General features: G+C 53.6%; 9 protein-coding genes across 9 annotated transcripts; 4 read left to right on the forward strand and 5 right to left on the reverse strand.

Moving 5' to 3' along the window:
• Nucleotides 1-68: 68 nt before the first annotated feature.
• Nucleotides 69-918, reverse strand: BO80DRAFT_423357 (uncharacterized protein). The gene is made up of 3 exons (XM_025719038.1): nucleotides 836-918; nucleotides 612-782; nucleotides 69-557 (listed from the first exon to the last, which is right to left on the reverse strand). The coding sequence occupies exons 2-3, from the start codon at nucleotides 681-683 to the stop codon at nucleotides 153-155; spliced, it is 477 nt and encodes a 158-aa protein (XP_025577233.1). The 5' UTR covers nucleotides 684-782; nucleotides 836-918; the 3' UTR covers nucleotides 69-152.
• A 1613-nt stretch (nucleotides 919-2531) lies between these two features.
• Nucleotides 2532-4656, reverse strand: BO80DRAFT_21012 (uncharacterized protein). The gene is made up of 3 exons (XM_025714301.1): nucleotides 4329-4656; nucleotides 3793-4274; nucleotides 2532-3740 (listed from the first exon to the last, which is right to left on the reverse strand). Exons 1-3 carry the CDS (start codon nucleotides 4459-4461, stop codon nucleotides 2601-2603), a joined length of 1755 nt encoding a protein of 584 aa, XP_025577234.1. The 5' UTR covers nucleotides 4462-4656; the 3' UTR covers nucleotides 2532-2600.
• A 185-nt stretch (nucleotides 4657-4841) lies between these two features.
• Nucleotides 4842-6195, reverse strand: BO80DRAFT_453623 (Rcat domain-containing protein; the record flags this gene model as incomplete). The annotated part of the gene is made up of 5 exons (XM_025722025.1): nucleotides 4842-5085; nucleotides 5116-5166; nucleotides 5225-5269; nucleotides 5350-5668; nucleotides 5775-6195. The coding sequence occupies 5 exons, from the start codon at nucleotides 6193-6195 to the stop codon at nucleotides 4842-4844; spliced, it is 1080 nt and encodes a 359-aa protein (XP_025577235.1).
• A 1618-nt stretch (nucleotides 6196-7813) lies between these two features.
• On the forward strand, nucleotides 7814-8882 carry BO80DRAFT_423363 (RNA recognition motif domain-containing protein). The gene is made up of 5 exons (XM_025719039.1): nucleotides 7814-7871; nucleotides 7930-8002; nucleotides 8071-8177; nucleotides 8232-8347; nucleotides 8406-8882. The coding sequence occupies exons 1-5, from the start codon at nucleotides 7852-7854 to the stop codon at nucleotides 8447-8449; spliced, it is 360 nt and encodes a 119-aa protein (XP_025577236.1). The 5' UTR covers nucleotides 7814-7851; the 3' UTR covers nucleotides 8450-8882.
• BO80DRAFT_20749 (gamma-glutamylcyclotransferase) lies at nucleotides 8667-10564 on the reverse strand. The gene is made up of 7 exons (XM_025714271.1): nucleotides 10221-10564; nucleotides 10052-10160; nucleotides 9938-9969; nucleotides 9794-9843; nucleotides 9689-9693; nucleotides 9496-9580; nucleotides 8667-9390 (listed from the first exon to the last, which is right to left on the reverse strand). Exons 2-7 carry the CDS (start codon nucleotides 10141-10143, stop codon nucleotides 8884-8886), a joined length of 771 nt encoding a protein of 256 aa, XP_025577237.1. The 5' UTR covers nucleotides 10144-10160; nucleotides 10221-10564; the 3' UTR covers nucleotides 8667-8883.
• A 424-nt stretch (nucleotides 10565-10988) lies between these two features.
• Nucleotides 10989-12047, forward strand: BO80DRAFT_351271 (putative short-chain dehydrogenase/reductase family protein; the record flags this gene model as incomplete). Its single annotated transcript, XM_025715574.1, has 2 exons — nucleotides 10989-11869; nucleotides 11924-12047. 2 exons carry the CDS (start codon nucleotides 10989-10991, stop codon nucleotides 12045-12047), a joined length of 1005 nt encoding a protein of 334 aa, XP_025577238.1.
• A 456-nt stretch (nucleotides 12048-12503) lies between these two features.
• BO80DRAFT_423365 (EF-hand) lies at nucleotides 12504-14007 on the forward strand. The gene is made up of 4 exons (XM_025719040.1): nucleotides 12504-12778; nucleotides 12848-12866; nucleotides 12938-13805; nucleotides 13858-14007. Exons 1-4 carry the CDS (start codon nucleotides 12738-12740, stop codon nucleotides 13878-13880), a joined length of 951 nt encoding a protein of 316 aa, XP_025577239.1. The 5' UTR covers nucleotides 12504-12737; the 3' UTR covers nucleotides 13881-14007.
• A 466-nt stretch (nucleotides 14008-14473) lies between these two features.
• On the forward strand, nucleotides 14474-17304 carry BO80DRAFT_377644 (MDR family MFS transporter). The gene is made up of 5 exons (XM_025716708.1): nucleotides 14474-15055; nucleotides 15115-15144; nucleotides 15204-15514; nucleotides 15571-15692; nucleotides 15745-17304. Exons 1-5 carry the CDS (start codon nucleotides 14747-14749, stop codon nucleotides 16866-16868), a joined length of 1896 nt encoding a protein of 631 aa, XP_025577240.1. The 5' UTR covers nucleotides 14474-14746; the 3' UTR covers nucleotides 16869-17304.
• Nucleotides 17305-18161: 857 nt separating this feature from the next.
• Nucleotides 18162-20237, reverse strand: rlmA (SRF-type transcription factor RlmA; the record flags this gene model as incomplete). Its single annotated transcript, XM_025722026.1, has 3 exons — nucleotides 18162-19868; nucleotides 19948-20104; nucleotides 20182-20237. 3 exons carry the CDS (start codon nucleotides 20235-20237, stop codon nucleotides 18162-18164), a joined length of 1920 nt encoding a protein of 639 aa, XP_025577241.1.
• Nucleotides 20238-21346: the final 1109 nt, after the last annotated feature.

The following is a 21346-nucleotide window of genomic DNA, read 5'->3' on the forward strand; positions in this document are numbered from 1 at the left end:
GTAGGGCCTTTGTAGATTGTAGTTGATGCAGGAAAGTATCCAATCAAGATCTCATGTCAGTATAAGAAGTACTAGAACCCTAACTCATCCCTCAGATCATCAAGTTGGAACAATCCATGCAATCAGTCAAGAACCCTAACCCAACCCCAATTCTATGAACCCTCACTCGTACTCCCACCAGCACTAGCACTCACAACCCTCACAACCTCTACATTCTCCCTCGCCATCTTCCTCCGCGCCTCACCACCCTCCAAACTCCCAAACTGCACGCCCATACCTGCCAACGCGGACTTCACCACGTAGCAGGGATCACTGTATCCCGGGGTCAAGAAGCGCTCCAATGGCGTCTCCTGGTGCATGGTCTGGTGGTGTGTGTGCTCGAAGAGCTTCAGGGATGGGCTGTGTGGGAGGTCTGTGATATGCTGGAGGTCTGCGTCGATATCGATGTTGATGGGTGGGAGGTTGGATAGGGAGAGGGCGAGTTGGGTGGTGAAGAGGTGGGTGCGTTCAGAGGCAATGAGGGAGTCGATCCAGGTTCTGGTGGGGACTGGGGGGTTCTGGGTCTGTTAGATGGATTTTGATGAAGTAGGAGTGGCTTGGGGGGAACTGACGAGGTCCTGGTGTTGAGATTGGTTGTGGAGGGAGAGATTGTGTTCAGTAAGAGGGTGATACATGGTGGACATGTTGATAGTTGTCTGTCTGTTAATCTCTGTTTGCTCAAGAGATAGATGGAGGGAGATGTGAGTGGAAGAGAAATTGTTATCTTGTGTAAACTCAAGGATCTGTGTTTATGTGAGGAGAGGAAGGCAAGTTGATAGGAACGTGGTCAGCGCACCCTTTTATATGCCACCTGCCGCGCATTCACATTCACGCTCATTCACACTCACCTTAACCCAGCTAGTATGGACCCGACAAAAGTCCAAGCATCGGCATTTGCCTGCACAGGCTCAGACTCAGGCTCTGCACTAATGCAACCATGAGGATACATTCAACTGGCAGGTATGCGCTTGTATCAGCCAGACAGTCAACCCCGGGCGAAACAGCACCCTACTATTGCCCCTCACGGTATTAATGGAAACGCGAGGTTTCATTTCTCCTCGGACACAGCCTGGCCCCCATGCACATGAGGTCGATCAGCACCGGCAGCAAAAGAAAAGACACTCGCGCACGCAACATCCTTATCAACATCGTGCAATGACGTGACGCCTCCTCGATGCTGCCAAGCGATGCTGAAGGAGAGCAACGAACCAGGGGGCAGGGCCAGACGAAGAAGGGAAAGAAGAGACACACTCGACAGCAACCGATAGATCCTGTCCTACCCTCCCCCTTCATAGCTTATCGGTCTATCGGACCGCATGCAGGTCGTGGCGTACCGTCCGCTCGGGCTGAAATAGGAGAAACTAACGGTCCCTCTGGCCTATCGATGAGCTTGGGCGCTCAGGGGACGTTGTCAGGCGAGTCCAGTGCCAGATCGTCGGGTCCGGATCGACAGTAACAGAGTTTGAGTTTCTCGGGTTGGTGCTAATGCAGGTAGATGCGCACGCTGTGGCCTGATTGTGGCCGGCGTGTCTGGGTCAAGGGCGTTGGTGGATATCGCAATGAGGTGACAGATCAGCTGAGGTACGGGAGATCGCAACTGTCATGCACCATGGTTCGAATGGTCCCTGACATCCTCACGGCAATCATGAAAGGAATACAGAACGTCCAAAGCAGCCGAAAGATATCACATACGAAGGCGTGGTATCCCCAGTCACCTCGAAGGATCAATCCTACTGGTACCCAATGTCATCAGGTACCAACGACATCGAGCCATCCGGGCATCTGCCAGTGACGGTCTAGTCGAGGCAATCGATACCACATCGAGAGGTCCAGAGCTGTCCCTGGTTCCTCTCCGTCCCGGGGGAGTGGTTCCGTGGTGCATCGCATGGATCTCCTCCACCCGCGATTTGCGTGGCTTCCTGGGAATATGCCTGTTCCGGTGGCTGAGCCCAGCAGGATTCATATCCAGGTCTTTGCTTGCTGCCTGGGCCGTTGCCTGTCCGCGAGGCTGGATGGATCCTTGTCAGCCCAGTCCGTCGGCGCTCCCGGGTGGGCACGAGACAGACCAGGGGTCAGACAAAGCAACCATACCATCGGGATCACTGTTGTCCACCAGTGGGCTCCCAATATTGAGTGTCAATGGTGTGCAGCTGTACCGTTGCTGGTCGAGACTCCTGGTCGAGACTACCAGCCTGCTAGCCACTACTATCCCAGACTAATGCGTCCGAAAAAGCAACATCAGGCCGCTACGCTGTCGATCGCAATGCCGCCCATGCACCTGAGAAGGCTTCTAAAACCGGCCAGGAAATTGCAACTGTCGCCTCTCAATATTGGTTTACCTCTGTTTTATCGGCCAGGCACATCCGTGCCCTCGGGGCCGGCCGTCATCTAGGACTTGCGGGTCAGGATAAATTGGGCCTATAGGAGGCTTGCGGAGTTTATAATACACCAATATCAGGCCAAATAGCCATTCACAGCAAAACAACACCAATCCCAACAAGCAAATCTCAAGTAATAGAAGGGCCTCCTTAACATATTATTCCAGTCAATGTCAACGCATCTCAATAAAACTTCTGCCGCTGCCAAAACCCCCCACGCCCATCAAATATTTCCGTAACCAAATCTGCGGTTCTTGTTGTATCTGACCCAGGGCTTCGTCTCTCGAGCCAGGGTCCAGCACATTCCTGTATTCCGCGTGTGCTCATGTCGCGGGTGGTTGCACTTGGAGTGTTTGTATCGTGGGTGACAATGGTGACACAATCTTCTAAGTCATTCACACTCTGTATATCTGAACAGTCAATGGCTTCGGATACCATGGTGACGTCCAGAATCTCATATTCCAACTCCTTGGTGGCCTTCATAGCTCTGCTCTCATGGCGCTCCAACGGTTCGCCAAAAGCATCGACTTCGACAACGGAGAACGATTCCCTACTGTCGCTTCCAGCTCGAAGCTCCGGAAGTGGGTCGTGGCATCTGGAAGTCGTTTTATGCACTCCTCCATCCAATATCATACCGTAATCGAACTCTCCAAGAGCAGCTACAGAGCTGCTGCCATTTCGGAGGGCCGAGACTGGCCGCCAACACGTGTTCACATCAGGCAACCCGGACAGCTCAAGGAATGAATCGTTGCGCGCAAAGAATGCTTTGGGCTTCTCAGGCATTCTCATATCCCTCTCATCTGCGTCGACCCTTTGGGCTGTTTCCAACCAAGATAAAGAGGGATAATTGCCTTCCTGAAATGTTATACCCCCTTCAAATCGGCTATAGTATTGCGGGTCTTTAACCGCAATAGCCTTGTTTGGCTTTGATAGGCCCCCAAATGTGCATTCGGGGCTTAGATGGTAGCTAAGTAGCTTGACATCTTCATCCCATCGTGAAGGGCAACATCCATACGCTGGACACGGGATATCCGAGACAACATTCGTATGCTTGGGTGCGGATGTGGCTGGATATTTGACACTATCGGCCCCCTCACATACTTCATAGGTGGACTTGCTGTTGACGCAGACCTGGTCGGTATCTGAATTCCCAAGCAAGAATTCGCTTTCAGAGAACCCGACTTTGTGGGCTGAGTGCAAATTCCATGCAGTCAAAGGTGTATCGAAACCGAAAATATCCGGCATTTGACCGCTGTGGAGCGGGTTGACGGGAGCTGATGCTTTTCCCTTATTGAAGATTCCCTGAATACCCCTATGATTCAGCTACCGTGGAATTGGCATCTTCATAAATATGTAATGTAGGAGGGCTACTCACTGTCAAACGATCACAAGGTACGTTGGGAGCGTGGAAGGTGTCATTGCTTGTCCTTTTCACTCGCTTCAAGACACGGTCGCTCCTCGCGTGGACCATCTTGTTCCTGTACTCATATCGATCACTCTTGGTTTTATGTCGAGGACGACGCTCATATCCGTAACGTGCCTTCTTTGCAGTGGAAGCAGTCGGTGCCAGGTCAGTTGCCTGGTATGCGGCTGACTGTTCGAATCCCCGCTTGGACGGAGTCAGCCAATGCTCACGAGCCAGCAGTTGTTCCTGGATCTTCTCTGCGGCGACCTCAGGGTTCATCTTCAGTATGGGCCTGCAGGCACTTAGCCTTTCCCGACCAAGCTGTTCTTCCTTCAACATAAGGGGATCGTGTCCCAGTTCTTTGAGGTTCATCTCCGGTGTTATAGTTTCTGGAGGTCGGTTCTTGCCAAGGACGCGAGCAATGTGGGTTCGCGACACAGGAAATTTGATAGCTGCAAAGAGTTAGAGGCTAGATTAATGCCAGAAGAGAGATCAAGAAGACTTACGTTGAGGCGCAGAGTGCATAAAAGGAAGATCTGCTCTGTGGCTAGCAAGCGCGGCATTAGTTTCGATGATCCACTTCTCAATAGTGTTGTAGGTATCACGAGACAGATACTGGTGGAGTCTGGCTTGAGCCATAGTGGATAGTGGTTGTGAATTAACAGGTCTGCGCTTGAGTGATTTGGAGGGAAGTATGTGGATAAAAGTCCGCCGGTTAGGCAAGAGCTGCTGGGCTCGCCGATGACATCGCTACGACTCGGATGGGAGAATGAGTCAAGCGTTAGATTGCTTCAAGATGATATCGCGGTTGCCAAGTATGAGGAAGAAGCTTCCGAGCTTCAGGTAAGGAACATCTTTTTGATGAGATTGACATATCATACAGTTCCTCGAGTATCACCTTCTGTCTTCACCTACATTTGACCCGTTGGGAAACTCCTTTTCTCTTCATGGAGTAGTAATGTTCTTGGATGCAGTAGGATCGACATCAGCACCATAGCCCTGACAATTGTGCAGGCTAGTTAAAGACGGTTCAGCTTGCAGCGTACACAAGCCCGTAGATGGCACTGACGACATTCAAGTATGAAAGCTGAAAGATATTCATGACACTCTTCACACACTTGTCCTCGATTGATACGTTTCCAGCAGCTTTCATGATCGCATTTATGGCGCTCCAGCAAGTCTTGTGCCACCCGCTGCACCTCGGCCGGAGCAGGAGGTTCGACTTGGTCCCGGCCGGCAACATGCTGGGCTCGGAGTAGCAGTCTGTTCTCATTCTAAAGCTCGCATGTACACTTCTTCCACTTGGTTCCGCAGACGTAGCAAAACTCATACCTGCAGCGGCACCTGAGAGGCAGGGCATGTCCCTTAGTTCATGCCACAATCCTACTCAGACGCCACTTACGTGATATGGTTGCAGCCTGTTCCCAGCTCGACAAAATTGCGGCATCTAGCGCATCACTGCCAACCCTGCTCTTTCGCCCCTGCTCTTTCGCCTAATGCAAGACCCCGTTGTATTCGTCGATACACTGGGCACAAGGATGGGCTTGTCGTATACACAAAGTGCATGTCTGCTGGCGACAGTTTTTGCATGTACCAATGTAGCCCTGCACTTGAAATGGCATAAGGTAGGTCGCGCATGCTGCATTTGAGCAATAAGTTCGGTGTGAGTCTTCGTGTTCCATTCCCTTCTCTTCATATTGTCTAGCTAACCCTTGGCCTAGATAGCCTCGCACGGGGGACAAAAGGGTCGGCATGCGGCAGCAACGAGGAGGGGAAAGCGACTCGCCGATGAGAGAGTCCTCGACAAGCTTTGATGTGTTCGACAGTAATAATGCAAGCATGGCGCCTCAAACATGTCGCTCATAGGGTACAACTCCGTGCAGGCAACGCATTCGGAAGATCTATTGTCAGTGGAATGGCGTTTCTCGGCCTCCTTCGAGCTCTCTGCGAACAGCTTTGAGCATCCGCAGACATCGACTCGGCCTGTTGAAACGTGAGGTATGAGCTCTCCAGCATCTTGTTTGCCTCCCTGGTCGCTTCCGCAGCAAGGAGCTGCTGTGGTTGGCTCTGGGCTAGCTGCAACTGCCCTCCGAGGCGTAAAGCCGTTATCCTGTCCGCGAGTGCCCTGCACTCCTCCTGTACGGCAACCGCCAGAGCCACGCTGTCATCATAGACTGCTTTCGCAACGCTCCGGGCCATTCTGTGGTCTTGAAGGTCTTGGGAACATTGCCGGAGCTCGCTTGTCCACTCGCTGAGAGCTAGCTCCCAATCCGAGAGAACGCCGGCCTTTTGCTTACCCTTCCGACTCTCAATTTCTTGCTGAGCTTCCTGGTGTAAAAGGTTGAGGATGAGTTCCTTCGATGGCTCATCCATAGTGAATGTTCTCAATCTGGAGAATGGGGTACAGGGATGAAGCTCAAGGGAGAAGATGAACGAGCGAGATAGAGCGAGAGAGAGGTAAGACAGTAGAAAAAGATGGGATGAGATGAAGGAGCGGAAAGCACAACCCCTTCACTGTGAGATTGGGTGTTATTCACTGCACCCACCAAACAGAGTTGGCTTAGTGGGTGCAAACACATGCGAATTCATCTGATTCAAATCGGAAATCAAGTACAGCGTATGAGAGAAATGGTGAGAAGAGATAATACAAAGATCACAGGAGACGTTGAATTGTCGTAAGCATTGTGAATTCTAGTCTCGCGATCTGGGAGGTTCTCCTTCAGTCTACCAAGCTAGCGATGTGACACTGAGCCGGAGTAGGACAGGCAGCGCGATAAGCCGGTCAGGTACGGAGTACCAGAGGGATACCAGGCTCCTCCTTGCTGATGGCAATTCTTCCCGAAGGCCGTAAGATGCGGTTCAGCAATCCCCAGACAAACAGGATCATGAAACCGCCAAGTCCGTGCAGTGAGAGGAAGATGGGCGATGGCCAAGTTCTTCAGCAGCCCTATGAGTGGCACCCTCTGCCAACGGACTCAACGGAGCTGCCACGGATTCCCGTCCAGTCCACGAGCTTCTGTGCCGTGCATAGTCGACTGCATACTACAAACACAGCCGATCGTTTCGGTTTTCCTCTTAGCTCCCTCCAGTCCCGACATGCTGTTCGGCTCTTGCATCGCGCAAACCAGGCTTTCCCCTCGGGCATTCCGGTGGGGATAGTACTCCGTAGACGCAGGCACCTTGCTGGAAAGGTTGCGACGCCAGTCATTATTTAACACCACCTCCCAGAACTCCGTAGTCAGCTCCCACCCGCCGTAGCCCACGGAAAAGGGGACCGGGCAGAAACGACGAAAAGCAGAAGAGGGGAACGGAGGTGCGCGCCGGGCATGACTCTTTAGCGTCTCCAATCCCATCGCTCTTTGCCCCCCTCGTTTGCATTATTAAGACAAACAGATGGTGCTGCCGGAGCTGCGCTGGCGGGTTGGCCGGCCCTTTGAGCCTCTGAGCACGCCAAACTGCCAGCCTTCCCTCTCCTACTAGTCTCTGCCAGTCCTTCCCCCGCTTTGTCGGCCGCCTCTTCTTCCTCGTCATTCTCACCTGTTCCCCTAGATTTCGAACTTCCCCTCCATCCCTTGTCCCGATTCTGCAGAACCACTTCCCTAACTTCCATCTACCCCTCGGTTTCTGGTTCGAATTGACCTGTCGCTTCCACAAGGTACGTCTGACTATTTTTTGAATTTTTCCCGTCGCCCGCTTTTTCCCACTAGGCTGCCAGTGAATGTTTTCGTTTCATATTTCGGTGGACTCACCTGAATCCCCGTTGTGGAGGGGATCCTCTGCAGGGTCTGGTCTCACAAAAACCACCCTCTGTCATCTTTCCTCTTCTCTTCCTCTCCTCACTCTTGCTTTCCTTCACCTTCTCTCTCCCTTCTTCTTTTTCTTCTTCTGTCTTTCCCAAGTTCCAACTTGACTACTGTAATAGAGTCGTCGAAGCTTGTCACTAATCCCCGCTCCTCTGACTCCTTCAAACCACGGGTGCTTACTGCCAGATAGTTTCGATCACAGTCTTTGTGAAATCAAAATTTCAAAATGTCCAAGCTTTTTGTCGGGTCTGTTGGTCCTTTCTATCTAGCTGTCCTATCCCCTCGTCAGACTAACCATGATCAGCGGCCTTGCCTGGCACACCACTGATGAGACCCTCCGTCAGGGATTCTCCGAGTTTGGCAACATTGAAGAAGCTGTCTGTCCCCCACGTTCCACTAGGGCCATGAGACCCTCGTCGGTTCTTCTTGTACTGACCAGGCTCAGATCGTTGTCAAGGACCATGACACCAACCGCAGCCGTGGCTTCGGTTTCGTCCGTTTCTCTAGCCCTGAGGAGGCCGACTCCGCTGCCCAGGCCATGAACAACCAGGAGTAAGCTTTCTCGCCGTGCTCTACCGCCATCAAGGGCGACACTAACCTATGCAGATTCGATGGCCGCGTCATCCGTGTCGACAAGGCCTCGGAGCGCCAAGGCCCGCGCTCCGGTGGTGGATTCCATGGACGCGGTGGGTACAACCGTGGTGGATACGGCGGCGGCGGCGGTAAGTTACTTGAGTTCCAATGTGATGCTTCAAATAGACTCGGGGCTGACGGTAGCAGGCTGGCGTAACCAGCAGCAGGACGAGACTGGCCATGCCGAGTAGGCTGCTTAAGCATGCCCGCCGCCATGGTCCGGCCTTTCGCCCTTGCTTTCATTCTCATTTACTTCTTTCGTGCATGTCACCTGCCGTCGTCCCTTCGGACATAAAGTTTGGGATAAACACGAGCGCATGCTCACCGGCTTTTTATGATGGAGATTCATGACGATACGACCTTTTTACTTTGACGTCTGATCATTGCGATAATGACATCTCTTTTGACTTGACTCGCATCGCGTAACTTAAATCATTTGTGTCTTGTCGTTTACTCGGGTCATTGTTGACATGTATGTAATCTGACCTATGTTACACCTGGTTTGAGCCAAAGGGTGTGGTCCAACGAAGCGCTAGTGTTCTATCGTGAATTTGGAATGATTCTAGGTCCAAGTCATGATCTATCTTATCCGTACACAACCAGTAGCCTACTCCACCGGCGGGAATCACCGATGCACCTCCTGTTCCGATGGATGCAACGACTCTTCCAAGTCCCGCTCGGCCTGTGCCTCTTCCTTCAGCACCTCCTCTTCATTCAGTAGGGCCTTAACCCGCCGCACCAAATCGGTGACATGCATCTCAGCATTGCCAAATCCAAGCCCCTCCAGCGCCTTCTCCAACATGAACAGATATTCTGCATTCTTCCCACTCTTGCCCTCGCTGCGACTGATCACCTCAGCCACAGCCTGCTGTTCCCGTTGAGCCGGCTCACGCAGAAACTGAGGATTGGTGGGCTGGCCAATGTAGACCATACAGGTGATCGGGGTGGGGGGACATTTCGCGGCGTCGGATCCTTTAGATGTCAGGACGGGGTGAAACGGCGTATAGTGGTCAGTATAGCCATTGATCTCCCGGATGTCGAGATAATGGCGGACCTCATTGGCATGACTGGCGGGGATATGGTACGCTGCACCCCAGACCGTGGCGGTCGGGGACGTTTCATGGTGTGCTAGCTGTTGCAATCGTTGGGTTGTGAGACACCTTCTCGGTATGATATGACATGCAGTGCGCGGGGTCAAGGCAATGTGTGGTTGAACAGGCAAGGGGACGAAACATACCGGATCATCGAGGGTTTCCCAGAACTCCCGGTCAATCACGGTTAAAACCCGCCCAGGATTCTCTGGTGTGCCGCGGTGGTCATTACTGGATGGTAGATAGCGCATTAGCCTACTGGGTTGAGACACCATCGGGCTCAGATCCATGCCAGGTACGTGACGATCAGAGTAGCTTAGAGGTACACATTAAACTTACCTAGCCTATAAGATTCCAACCCTCCAGTCAGCCTTGAATCAAGCAGCGCCGACGTGCATCTCATTCCACAGTTTGAAACAGTCAGGGAGAGGCGATACGACATACCTGCCAGAAGCGTCGGACATAGCCATTAATGTAACCTGGGACTCGCTGATCTATCACATTGCGCTGGACGTTAGTTATCATGAACAGACGTTTCAGGCCCTCTCAAGACAGCCCAACGATTTTCCAGGGGTGACTAGGACGTACCAAAATGCGGCGGTGGCTTCCAGATCAAGCTCCTGAAAAGGGATCAGCCACATCGTCACACGAGGCCTGGGATCATCATCTCGCCAATCGCGATAATCGATATGATAGGCTTACCCGTAGCCGAATACCCAGAGGTCGCCGTCGGGGAACTTCTCGCGCCAGTTTTTCTCGGATGAGACTACGTGGGCTCCCTCGCTGGATACCATATTTAGATAATTGGGGTCTGCGGTTTGGTTAACGGTTGTTGATGTGCTGTTCGATGTCCTGCGGGGTAATTTCGTACTATATCCGACTCGGTGTGGAAGAATATATAATCGTAGCAAGAAGCCAGATCAAGAGGAGATCGCAGCCTGAATCTGCTCCAACCGTCTAGACAATACAATTAATAATAATCAAAGCAAATCACTGCGTTCTAAAGAGCGAGTATCTCAGATCTGCCAATATGAAAGCCATCGCGAACAGTCTCTACCACGGCGGGCAACGCTGCCCCTCCGCATGTTTGCAGTGTTTGTTGTCCCTGGAGATGTTGCCACTTTCCTTGTTCCTCATTCGCTCTCTCTTTCTACTCGCATTTGATTGCCCGTCGGTGTGGCTTCTGCTTGGAACCTTTTGGCTGTTCTAGCCTGTGAGTGTTCTTTCTACTCTCCTGCAGGTCGGGAAATAACTCTTTCTGCCCGTCATAACCAGACTCAGATCGCGCTCGTGGCTGAGGACCTTGGGGCCTGCAGAACTTGCGCGTATTCGTATCGCCGACTCGAGCCGTCCTCGTCTCGGAGGCAGCGGGGCGGCCCAGACGCCGGACCCAGCCTTAGTCCCAGCTAACCCAACTGGCAGCTATCAGACATAGTTGATCGCTAATCAATTGACTTCAACTTTCGTCAGCTTTATGCAGGGCTGGCTGGATCTGATCCTTCGAAGGCATCCCTGTCTCTATAGATCAAGGATCGGCCTGGTATCGGCCGATAGTTCTGTCGGGCTACATCAGTGACTGCTTGCCTCTCCTTCTCTTGCAGTTCTACATCGTTGTGTGTCCGTTAATTACATCATTATTATGGCTAGCCTCTTTCGTCTCCTCCGAACGCAATATAATCCCCCTGTTGACCCCAGTGGGGTTTCATTTGCAGGGAAGACAGTCCTCTTGACTGGAGCAACATCTGGACTGGGCTTCGAAGCCGCCGTCAAGCTCCTCAATCTAGGGGTGGAGTCCCTTATCATAGGCAGCCGTAACCTGCAGCGAGGCCAAGCGACCAAGACAGAACTCGAAAAGCTTACAAACAGACCTGGCGTGATCAAAGTATGGCAGCTGGAATTGAACAGTTTCCAGAGCGTCAAGAGCTTCGCGAACCGCGTGAATGACGAACTGAAACAGCTGGATATCGCGTTGCTCAATGCAGGCCTATGGAATCGAGATTTTGGCGTCTCAGCCGAGGGATGGGAGGAAACATTGCAGGTCAACACGCTATCCACTTCCCTATTGGCACTTCTGCTCCTTCCAAAGCTGAGAAGTAGCTCATCCCCGTCGGACCCGACTCATCTCACGGTCGTCTCCAGCCAACAGTTTGTTCGCGTCAAAGCGAAGAGTCTCCGGACGAAACAGCCCCTCCTGAAGCATCTCAATAGCCCGCAGTTCTTCAGAGGCCCTAGACAATATGGTATTTCCAAGCTTCTCCTGGAATATGTTCTCAAGACGGTAGCTGGTCTTATTCGGAATGAAAATGGCACCGTGCCCGTCATCATCAACACTGTAAGCCCTGGGTTCTGCGTCTCGTCGTTAGGACGGAAGTACAGTAGATTCTACGAACGCTGGATGACCTGGCTGGCTTATAAGCTCTTTGCTCGCACGGCGGAACAAGGGAGCCGGTCGTTGGTCAGTGCCACTTATCAGGGGGTGGAGTCGCATGGGAAGTGTTGGCGGAGCGATGGATACCTGGAGTAAGTCTGCTCTTGAATCCGATTCGTACGTACAGTGGTGCTAACATTGAGTAGTGAATCAGTGGCATTGACGACTGGAACGGAAGGCAAGCAATTTCAGGCGGCAGCGTGGGCGGAGATCATGGAGGTGCTCGAGGGGCAGTCCGAGGGGCTGAAGGAGTCAATCAGGGGTTGGTAAAGCGCTTAAGGTCCACTAGTTCAGAGCGTTACGCCATCTTGTTGGCGCGGTGGAACGACTGGTCAGCGCGACCATTGGAGACGTTCAGGCAGTGTAAGACAAGAATTCGATAACTAGGCATTTCCAGACGGACAGACCGTCGTCAGGCTCCACCGCGAATGGTCAAGGAACCTGTGGGCCAAGCATTCCCGGATTAAATTAAGCAGCATCAAGTATAGGGCTGAGAGCCGGTCGGACACGACGACGTCTGGATGCTGGCTGTCCTTTTGCAAGTGCCAGTGATTGTGTTACATGGACTCCGGGCCATGCATTGATTTATGACTAGCGGAGGCAGCCTCGTCCTCGTACACTCGTGGACCTTCACAGCCTCATCCATCCAGGGGCGAGCGAAGGCCATGCGGTGCTAAAGCAGGTCTCTTGGCGACTCCTGCTGAACCGCCGCCCCACGGCTCCGCTCTCAAGGCCGCAAAAACAATCTGTTCATTAACGACTGACTAGCAGACCATGGGTAGAACTTAATCAGGCCCTCCATCCTTCTCCGACCTCCTTTTGATCTCGATTTATCTTCTCCCACTCCTTTCTCCCTCACGATCTGCTTTTTTATCCTCCCTGAATCGACTCGACGCCTGCCTCTTGCCTTCGGCCCCTCTCCAGATTGCGCCCGGCGTCTGTTACGTCAGCCTTGCGGCCATGGCATACAACCAGTCCTACAACCCCGATGCGCTGCCAGCGTAAGTCCGACCCTTTGACAGCCCATTCGTACCATGAGCAGCGTCGCTAATATGCAGGGCATTATGCAGACATGCAGAGCCGGAACAGGTACGGCAGTCCTAGCGTTTCTCGTCCTCCCGGTGGATTGCCCCGCGCCTCCTGACTTGGCTATACAATAGGTAGCGCAAATGCTCGGTGCCATGCAATCGAACAGCGCACATCAGCAGAAGCATCCTCGCCCGCCGCCGCATACTTCCTCTAGCGGTGTCCCCCCTCGAGTGCCAGTTTCTAATGCTGGCAACCCACACCCCCAGCGATACGGCGCGCCTGTCCAGGCCCCGCACGGCATACAGTCACCCGCAAACGTCCCTCCGGCGAGCCAACAACGCCCCCATCCGCTACATCCCTCTCCTCCTCCCCAGAACTACGGTTTCGGGCCTCCTCCTACCCAGCCGGTGCGCAATCGTCCGCCGGCGTCGCGCCCGCCGCAATCGCCACACCCTGCCGTGATGGCGGTCCCCGACGATGATCCGCAACAGCTGTTCCCCCTGTTCCGCGCTGCAAACACCTCGCACTCGGGATCGCTCACGGAGATGGAGCTGGGCTCTGCTCTGGTGAACGGGGACTTCACCTCGTTCCACCCCAACACGGTGAAGATGATGATCCGCATGTTTGACCGGAACAACAGCGGGACGATCTCGTTTGACGAGTTTGTGGCGCTGTGGCGCTACCTCGCGGCATGGCGGGAGCTCTTCGACCGGTTTGACCAAGATCGCAGCGGGCGCATCAGCCTATATGAATTTGAGAATGCATTAGTGGCCTTTGGGTACCGCCTAAGCCAGCCCTTTGTGATGGTGCTGTTCAGAACGTTCGAGAACAAAGGGCGGCAGATGAATGGACATGCACATGGGCCAGCGAAGCAGGGCATGAGCTTTGATCTTTTTGTGCAGGCGTGCATTAGTCTGCGGCGGATGACCGATGTGTTTAAGCGGTATGACGATGATCGCGATGGCTATATTACGGTGAGCTTTGAGGAGTTTTTGACCGGTGAGTCACCCGTTGCCGTGAGGTATGTGGAGGGCTGCTAATGTGGCTGCAGAAATCCTTCAACTTCAGGACTAGAGGGGATATCATTGATTTGATGGATATTGTGGGGTGCCTCCATAACTATAATGTACATTATACCCTTCGTTCTCATAGCATCTTTCGCAGGCCGGTGGTTCCATAGCGGGAAAGTATGACAGGTGGTTTTTGATCTTACATGCTGCTCGTAATATAACAATAGTATGCTGGACCAGATGCGGTGTAGACTAGGTCCTATCCAGCCTATGCGACATTGCGACATGAATCGAGAGAGATGTGACGAGTCGGATTGTTTGTTGTGTTCGGGCATGCCCACAGGGGACAACGGTTAGGGATCGGCCCCTCAAAAATGTCCGAGCATGACAACCGAGTATTTTCCAGCGACTGCCCCCTCACGGTATCTACCTGAGCTGCGTCTGGCGCACGCGTCCTGCAGTCGGGGAGCCTTTATCCCATTTTTCAGGACAGGACATGACGAGCCCATGGATGGACCGGATTGGCCCCGAGGCTGTCGGGCATTTTGGCCGCCACTCCAGAGAGATCGATAGCCGTTTTGCCTCTTTGGGCGTCGGCCTCGTCCCTGTTTCACCTTATCTCCGAGCCTTAAGGGCGAGAATCTCCAAAAAGCCAGGCCCCGGAAATTTTTGATTAAGTGGACTGGCCGGAGCTGTCGACGCCGCGACAGTGTTAGCTTATAGCTTGCTTGCTGCCCGGCCGCTTGTCCTCCTGCCAGTCCCTTCAGTTCCTCTGCCAGTGCAGACTTCCGTCGCGCCGATCCTGTCTGCAACCGTCGGTTCTGTCCGCCACTGCGAGGGGTCTGCCCCCATTTCTTGTCTGCATTTATTTCTCCTCTCCTCGCTAGTCTTTCTTTGATTCTGTCAGCTGAAACCCCGACATTTGTAAGCATGACGGTTACCCAGAACCCTCCTCACGAAGAGGATCGTGTCGTCCGGAGCGCAGATCAAGACAAGGACCTGTTGGTGAATGCGGAGAAGATGACGCCTTCCGATGCCGGTGTTTCGTCCAGAGATGGTTCGGAGAAGCCCGATGCCATCGAGTCTCCCTCCCAGGCGTCAGATGAACAGCCTGCTGCTGAGACGACCGGGGATGGATCCTTGGAGAAAGCTGGGCCCGGTGCGCCGCTGGATCGGGTGCCGTCGCAGGCGCAGAAGCTGGGGAAGAAGAAGATCGTCGTCGTGATGACTGCACTTTGTGTATGTTTATTGTCCCTTTGCGCCTTAGGATCAACGCTAATTGCTTGGGATTGCTATAGCTCGTTTTGTTCCTAGCAGCTCTGGATATGGTAACTCATCCCTCATCGCATACGGCATCTACATCTACTCACACGTGTTGCTTCTGTAGACAATTGTCTCGACAGCCCTACCAACAATCGCAACGCATTTCCACGCCTCGGAGAGTGGTTACTCATGGATTGCATCGTCTTACATGTTGGCCAATGCGGCCTGTGTCCCCTTATGGGGCAAGATCAGTGATGTCTGGGGCCGGAAGCGCATCATTCTCATCGCCAATTTCCTGTTCCTCGTGGGCAGTTTGATTTGCGCGCTGGCTGTCAACCTCCCCATGATCATCTCGGGCAGAGCGATCCAGGGCGCGGGTGGCGGTGGTATCATCGTGCTTGCCAACATCTGTGTCTCTGACCTGTTCAGTGTCAGGTCTGTCAGCCCTCCCTCCATCCCCCCCCCGGTGGTCACGGCTCACCCTCCCCTAGAGATCGCCCCATGTACTACGGTATATTCGGCTCCACATGGGCCATTGCAGGTGCTCTCGGCCCCATCGTCGGCGGTGCCTTCACCACAGACGTGACCTGGCGTTGGTGCTTCTACCTCAATCGTAAGCCCATCCCCCCTGCCCTCCCAACCCTAATCCCACTGACCCGACTCAGTCCCCATCGGCGGTGTCTCCTTCGTCATCCTTGTCTTCTTCCTTAAGATAGAAACCGGCAAGGTCCCCTTCTGGGCTGGCATCCGCTCCATCGACTGGACAGGCAACATGCTCATGCTGGGCGGTACTCTGATGTTCCTGTTCGGCCTCGAATTCGGCGGCGTCAACTACCCCTGGGACTCAGCCACCGTGATCTGTTTGATCGTCTTTGGCGTCGTGACCTGGGCTCTAGCCTTCTTCAACGAATGGAAACTTGCCCGTTACCCCGTGATTCCAATCCGGCTATTCAACAACCTCCACAACGTCCTCATGCTCCTCATCTGCTTCTGCCACAGCATGGTCTTCATCTCCGGCTCCTACTACCTCCCCCTCTACTTCCAGACCGTCCTCCTGGCCAGCCCCATCATGAGCGGCGTCTACGTCCTCCCCACCGTACTCAGCCTCTCCGTCTTCTCCGCCATCACCGGTATCATCATCAAGAAGACCGGCCGATACCGCGAACTCATCATCGGCGGCCTCTTCCTCATGGCCCTCGGCTACGGCCTCCTCATCGATCTGAAATACTACGCCTCCTGGCCCCGCATCATCATCTACCAAATCATCGGCGGCATCGGCACCGGCCCTCTCTTCCAATCCCCTCTCGTCGCCCTCCAAGCCAACATCCACCCCTCCGACATGGCCGCCGGCACCGCCACCTTCGGTTTCCTCCGCCAAGTCTCCGCCGCCATCTCCATCGTCCTCGGCACCGTCATCTACCAGAACGTCTTCCACGAACAGATGCCCCGCGTCACCGCCGCCATCGGCCAAGCCAAAGCCACCACCCTGGAGAACTCCTTCTCCGGCTCCGCCACCTCCCTCATCAAAGCCCTCCCCACGGACGAGAAAACCGTCGTCCTCAAAGCCTACACCCTGGCCCTCAGCCGCATGTGGATCTTCTACTGCGCCATGGCAGGTCTCGGCCTCATCGTGAGTCTCTTCATTCGGCCCGTGGTGCTCAGCAAGTCACACACCATCGCCAAGACCGGGTTCGCCGAACAGGAGAAAGCCCGCCAGGCCGTTCTGGAAGACCAGAAGAGGAAACAGCAGGCGGACGGGGGAGAGGTGAGAGGGAAAGAGGAAGTGTGATTGAGTTAATTCTTATATATACCAATCATATCGAATTCATCATACATAATTCTCTCCTCCGAAACCGCCTTTCCCCGGTTCTTCAGTTTCCTGTGATTGCTTCTTTGTTTGACTGAACATGGTTCACACAATTAAAAGGTTAGAGTCTGGTGTACGGGTTAGAACACAACCTCCTCCCTTCTTCCCTCGATTCTTCCCTTTCTCTCCACATACACACATACTCTCTCCGCCTCTCTCTCTCTCTCTCCGTGTGTGATGGAGAATGGTCACTCGAGTATGGAACAAGAAAGAAACGAAATTACTCAACTTAATTTAAACCCCTAATACCCCTCCTTCATTCCAACAGCACAATGATACACCAAAAGCATCCCGATTACATCTACATCTACATTTACTAGTCACTCAGTTATTCCGTATTCAACAACATCTGTTACTCAACACTAATACCAATACAATATAATCATCGTCATCACCACGATAATGTTATGACTCATCCAATAGACCAATTAATCGATCAACCATTCCGCTAACCAAACTATCATGCATACATGCATACGTAGTACATACTTCTTGGCTCACCTGCTGACTAACTACATCCAACCTCTAGTTAGTTACTCCACAGTGTAGGACAAGAATAGAAATAAAGTTGATGGCGATGACCTCATATAATCAAATAGAGTTTAAACTTTATACTTTCTAGAAGGAAAGGGAGGGGGGTTGCCGTGAACTATCAGATTAAATTCTCCTAGTCGCACATCTTTCTATGTACAAAGTTACTCCCAAATAAAACATAGAATAAGAAAGAAATTGAGAAGGCCACCCGTGACGAGACTGGAATGGGACCCGAGTGAGTTCAGTGTCCCGGGTCCAGTACTTAAGTTTAAACCACGATAATAAACAATAGCAGAGATAGAATAGGAAAGGAAAGGAAAGGAAAGAAGTAAAGATCGCACCATTCTCATGTATTTGGGGCCGAGAGAAATAGATCGATAGATAGGATGAGTTCAGTAGCCAAAACGACGAGATGGCAAAAAGGAAGGGGTATAAAGTTGAAAAGGAAAACCCTTATCACAAACAAGGAAGGACTAGGAACTTGTTCAGAACCGGAGGAACAAAACCGATCCCAAGGAATCAAACGAGCCTCATTCGAACTTTCCCATCCCAATGAGAGTAAACCACAAGTAGCTTTCGCCAACGCCAGAAGATGCCATATGTGAAACACGGGAGAAGACGATTCACCCAAGGAACAAAACACCACAATCATCAGTCTAGTAGTTGCAACAACGGATTGCCTTACGTCTTTGGCTTCTTCATGATCCCTTCGGCATTGGGCCCGCTGTCGGGGCTTTTACGCTTTTTCTCTTGCTCATCTTCGCGTCCGAACCCAGGTCCGTTCTGCAGCGCGGGCGTGGGGAACGTCAGTGGACTGGGTAGCATGTTGCTATCCGGCCCAGACCGTCCAAAACCCCATTCGGGAAAGAAACTCGATGGCGACGGAAGAAGTGCATCGGAGACAAACCGACTGGGAAGAGCGGAGATAGGCGTATCGATATTGCTGTTATTGTTGTACGAATTGTTGCTCTGCGGTGCAGCACCGGGAGGCGGCGGGCGCGCAAAGGGATTCGGTGGTCCCTGGGCCCCCGCACTCAGAATTGCACCAGCAGATGGCGAGGGTGGCGGTAATACCACGCTCGAATGGCCCGTGTCCGGATTGGCTTTGGCGGGTGTAAGCGTCTTGTTCCCTGCCGAATCGCGCGACGACGAATCGGCCGTGGCACTGCCCCGATCGGAGTTCTCACTCGGTATCTGCACCTTCAGCTGCGGCCGCTTCGGCGGTAACTGACCACTGTTCGTCCGTGCGGGGGGCTTGAGGTCAACGATCGGTGGCGGACGTGGGGCCTCCGTGGCGGCTCGAGGAGGAGGCTTTGCCGGTAGCCCGGCGGGCTTCACCTCGTGCGGTCCAAGTGGTGCCTCGATCTTGGCTGCCGCGTTCTCGCCCGCCTCCGTCGGTGGTCCGACGCCGAAATGGCGAGCCAATACAGAGCCCCGGTCGTCAATAGGCGTGAAGATACTGCGTGACTTGGAGGAGAGAGAACGCTGGTGCGGGGGTGACGGGGTCCCTTCCGACTTCATCGGGCCTGGCATTGCCTCTGCCGGAGCGGTCCCTTCAGGAAGCGACACCGTCCGAGGTGGCGGTGGTTGCTGCTCGGTTGCAAATGCCGGGGGCATGGAATTTCGTCCTTGCTCCGGTAGGAACGCTTGCGCGACCTGTGGGACGACATGTGGTGGTTGTGTCATGGCCATCGGAGGCGGCGGCTGTTGCTGCTGTGCAAGTGCATGAGGGGGATGTTGGGGGATGTGTTGCGGAGGAGGCTGGTGGTGTGGCGGCATGGCTTGAGGCGCCATTGCGTGCGGTGGCATCGGCTGCGGGGGCATAGGTTGTGGGGTCATCGACTGCGGGGGCATAGACTGGGGAGGCATAGACTGCGGCGGCATGGGCTGATGCTGTGGAGGCGGAGGAGGGTGAGCGTGATGTGGTCCTGGAGGGGCATAATGTGCGAACTGAGGCGGACGCGGAGGCTGAGCCATCGTGTGAGCAGCGCTGGGATTATAGACGGAAGGATTAGGAATATAAGTGAAGCCATTTTGCGGCGGCGGTGGAGGCGGCGGGGGTGTGGCATGATGATGCGGCTGAGGCCCCATATTGGAGCTCACTCGACGAAGGTGATTCCGGGACGAAGGTCTGGAGACTCCTTGCGGTTGTGGGGTACCGTGGCGCGGATCGAATGGCATCCCATTCCCAATCGGTGGGGACGCAGACGGGGCATGAGTGACATGCTGGAAGCCGGGATGACCTGGTAGGTGGGCGGGAATCATTGAGGGGTTGGGAGGTGTCGGATGCACATCTTCGGGGGCAGGTGTCGTCTCATCCTCGTCGTCGTCATCGTCGCGTTTACCGTTGAAGTCCTCGGGACCTTTGTGCTCGTGTGGGGGACCGAACTATAAAAGGTAGAAACCAAAGGCATCATGTCAGATCAACGAACAGTCATCAGGATCTGTAGGCAGGTAGGTAACGGACGTATTGATATCGACCGAGCGTCTCTCGCATGTCACATGACGAAAACTCATACAGCTTCTTGTTGTGACCAAAGATAATGACGGCGACATCTACCGAACAGAGGACCGCAAGCTCATGTGCCTTTTTGAAGAGACCGCCCTTTCGCTTCAGAAAGGTCCTAGAAGCGCACCAGAACGTTAGCCTGACGAGCTAGGGCTAATGGAGATGAAGAGATCCACCAGTGGGAGCACCTACACTGAGCGGTTGCGATCATCCTTGATCGCCTTGATCTCGATCTTTCTCCGACCCATGAGGGATAACGGATGAACGAATCCCACCGGAAAGAGCGTCGATGAAACAGTGACGAGCAAGGTCAAGAGGAGCCTAAGGTGGAGTGGTTCGTCCGCATCAAATGGCGGCGCGAGCTGAAACCCAAGGAAGCGCCGCCCGACGAAAGAATTTCCGGAACGCGATTAGGGAAAAAGAAGGATGGCAGGAACCTCCGGGCTGTGGGAAGAATTTATATTTAGTATTTTCTCAGAAACCCCACATAGAAGTACTTTCATTCCCCCTACGGAGGGAAGGAAGATGTCTGCGTGAAAAAAAAGGAACGTGAATGACCGGGGGGTGGTGGTGAGAAGAGCACAAGAGGGAGGGGTGAGATTGGAAGCGACGGTATTTTGGAGGAGGGATTGAGAGAAGGGCGCGCGGCGTGATCCGTCGGGGGGAACGACAAAGGGGCGGGCGGCAGATGGCAGGGCAGGAGAGAAGACAAAGGAGGAGACAGACGTAGCCTCAGGAAACCCACCTTGCAACGAGAGACGAGAGATAGGCGACGTGATGGAATAGAGGGACTTAGTGTCGGGGATGGGATGGATGGGTTTGGATGGATGGGAAGGATGATGGATGGCTGGAGCGGCGACACGCGGGTGATGCAGAAGATTATTCTAAAGATAGACCGACGGTGGGAAGAGCTGCCGCCCGTTCGAGGTTTGGCCCATCGCCCGGCGGCTACCGACTCGCCAACGGCGGCTCTTGACTACCGCCCGCCCTATTAATAGATTCTCATTCCTCCAGACGATATGGAGTATATAACATAGTAGTTAGTACAGAGTAGAGGTCGATTCAGCAAGTATCTCATCGTTTGTCTTTTTCCCATTTTTTCCCATTTTTTCCCTTTTCTTCCCTTTCACCTCTACCCAAGTTCACATCTCATCAGCCTTTCCCCTCCCCTCCCCCTCTCTAGATCGACCAACTAGCCTACATACTAGGATTACATTCCCCCAACTGTCATCCCAGGGTGGATCAGCCATTCCAGAAAAGGTTACATTGCAGTGGCTGGCACATCGCCGGCCACCAAACAAAGTTGCGCTGGTGGTGTCGTGACTCTTACCGCCTGCCGGCACAGTCACGGCGAAGT

Source organism: Aspergillus ibericus, assembly GCF_003184845.1.
Source record: "Aspergillus ibericus CBS 121593 unplaced genomic scaffold BO80scaffold_11, whole genome shotgun sequence".
NCBI classification, from domain to species: domain Eukaryota; kingdom Fungi; phylum Ascomycota; class Eurotiomycetes; order Eurotiales; family Aspergillaceae; genus Aspergillus; species Aspergillus ibericus.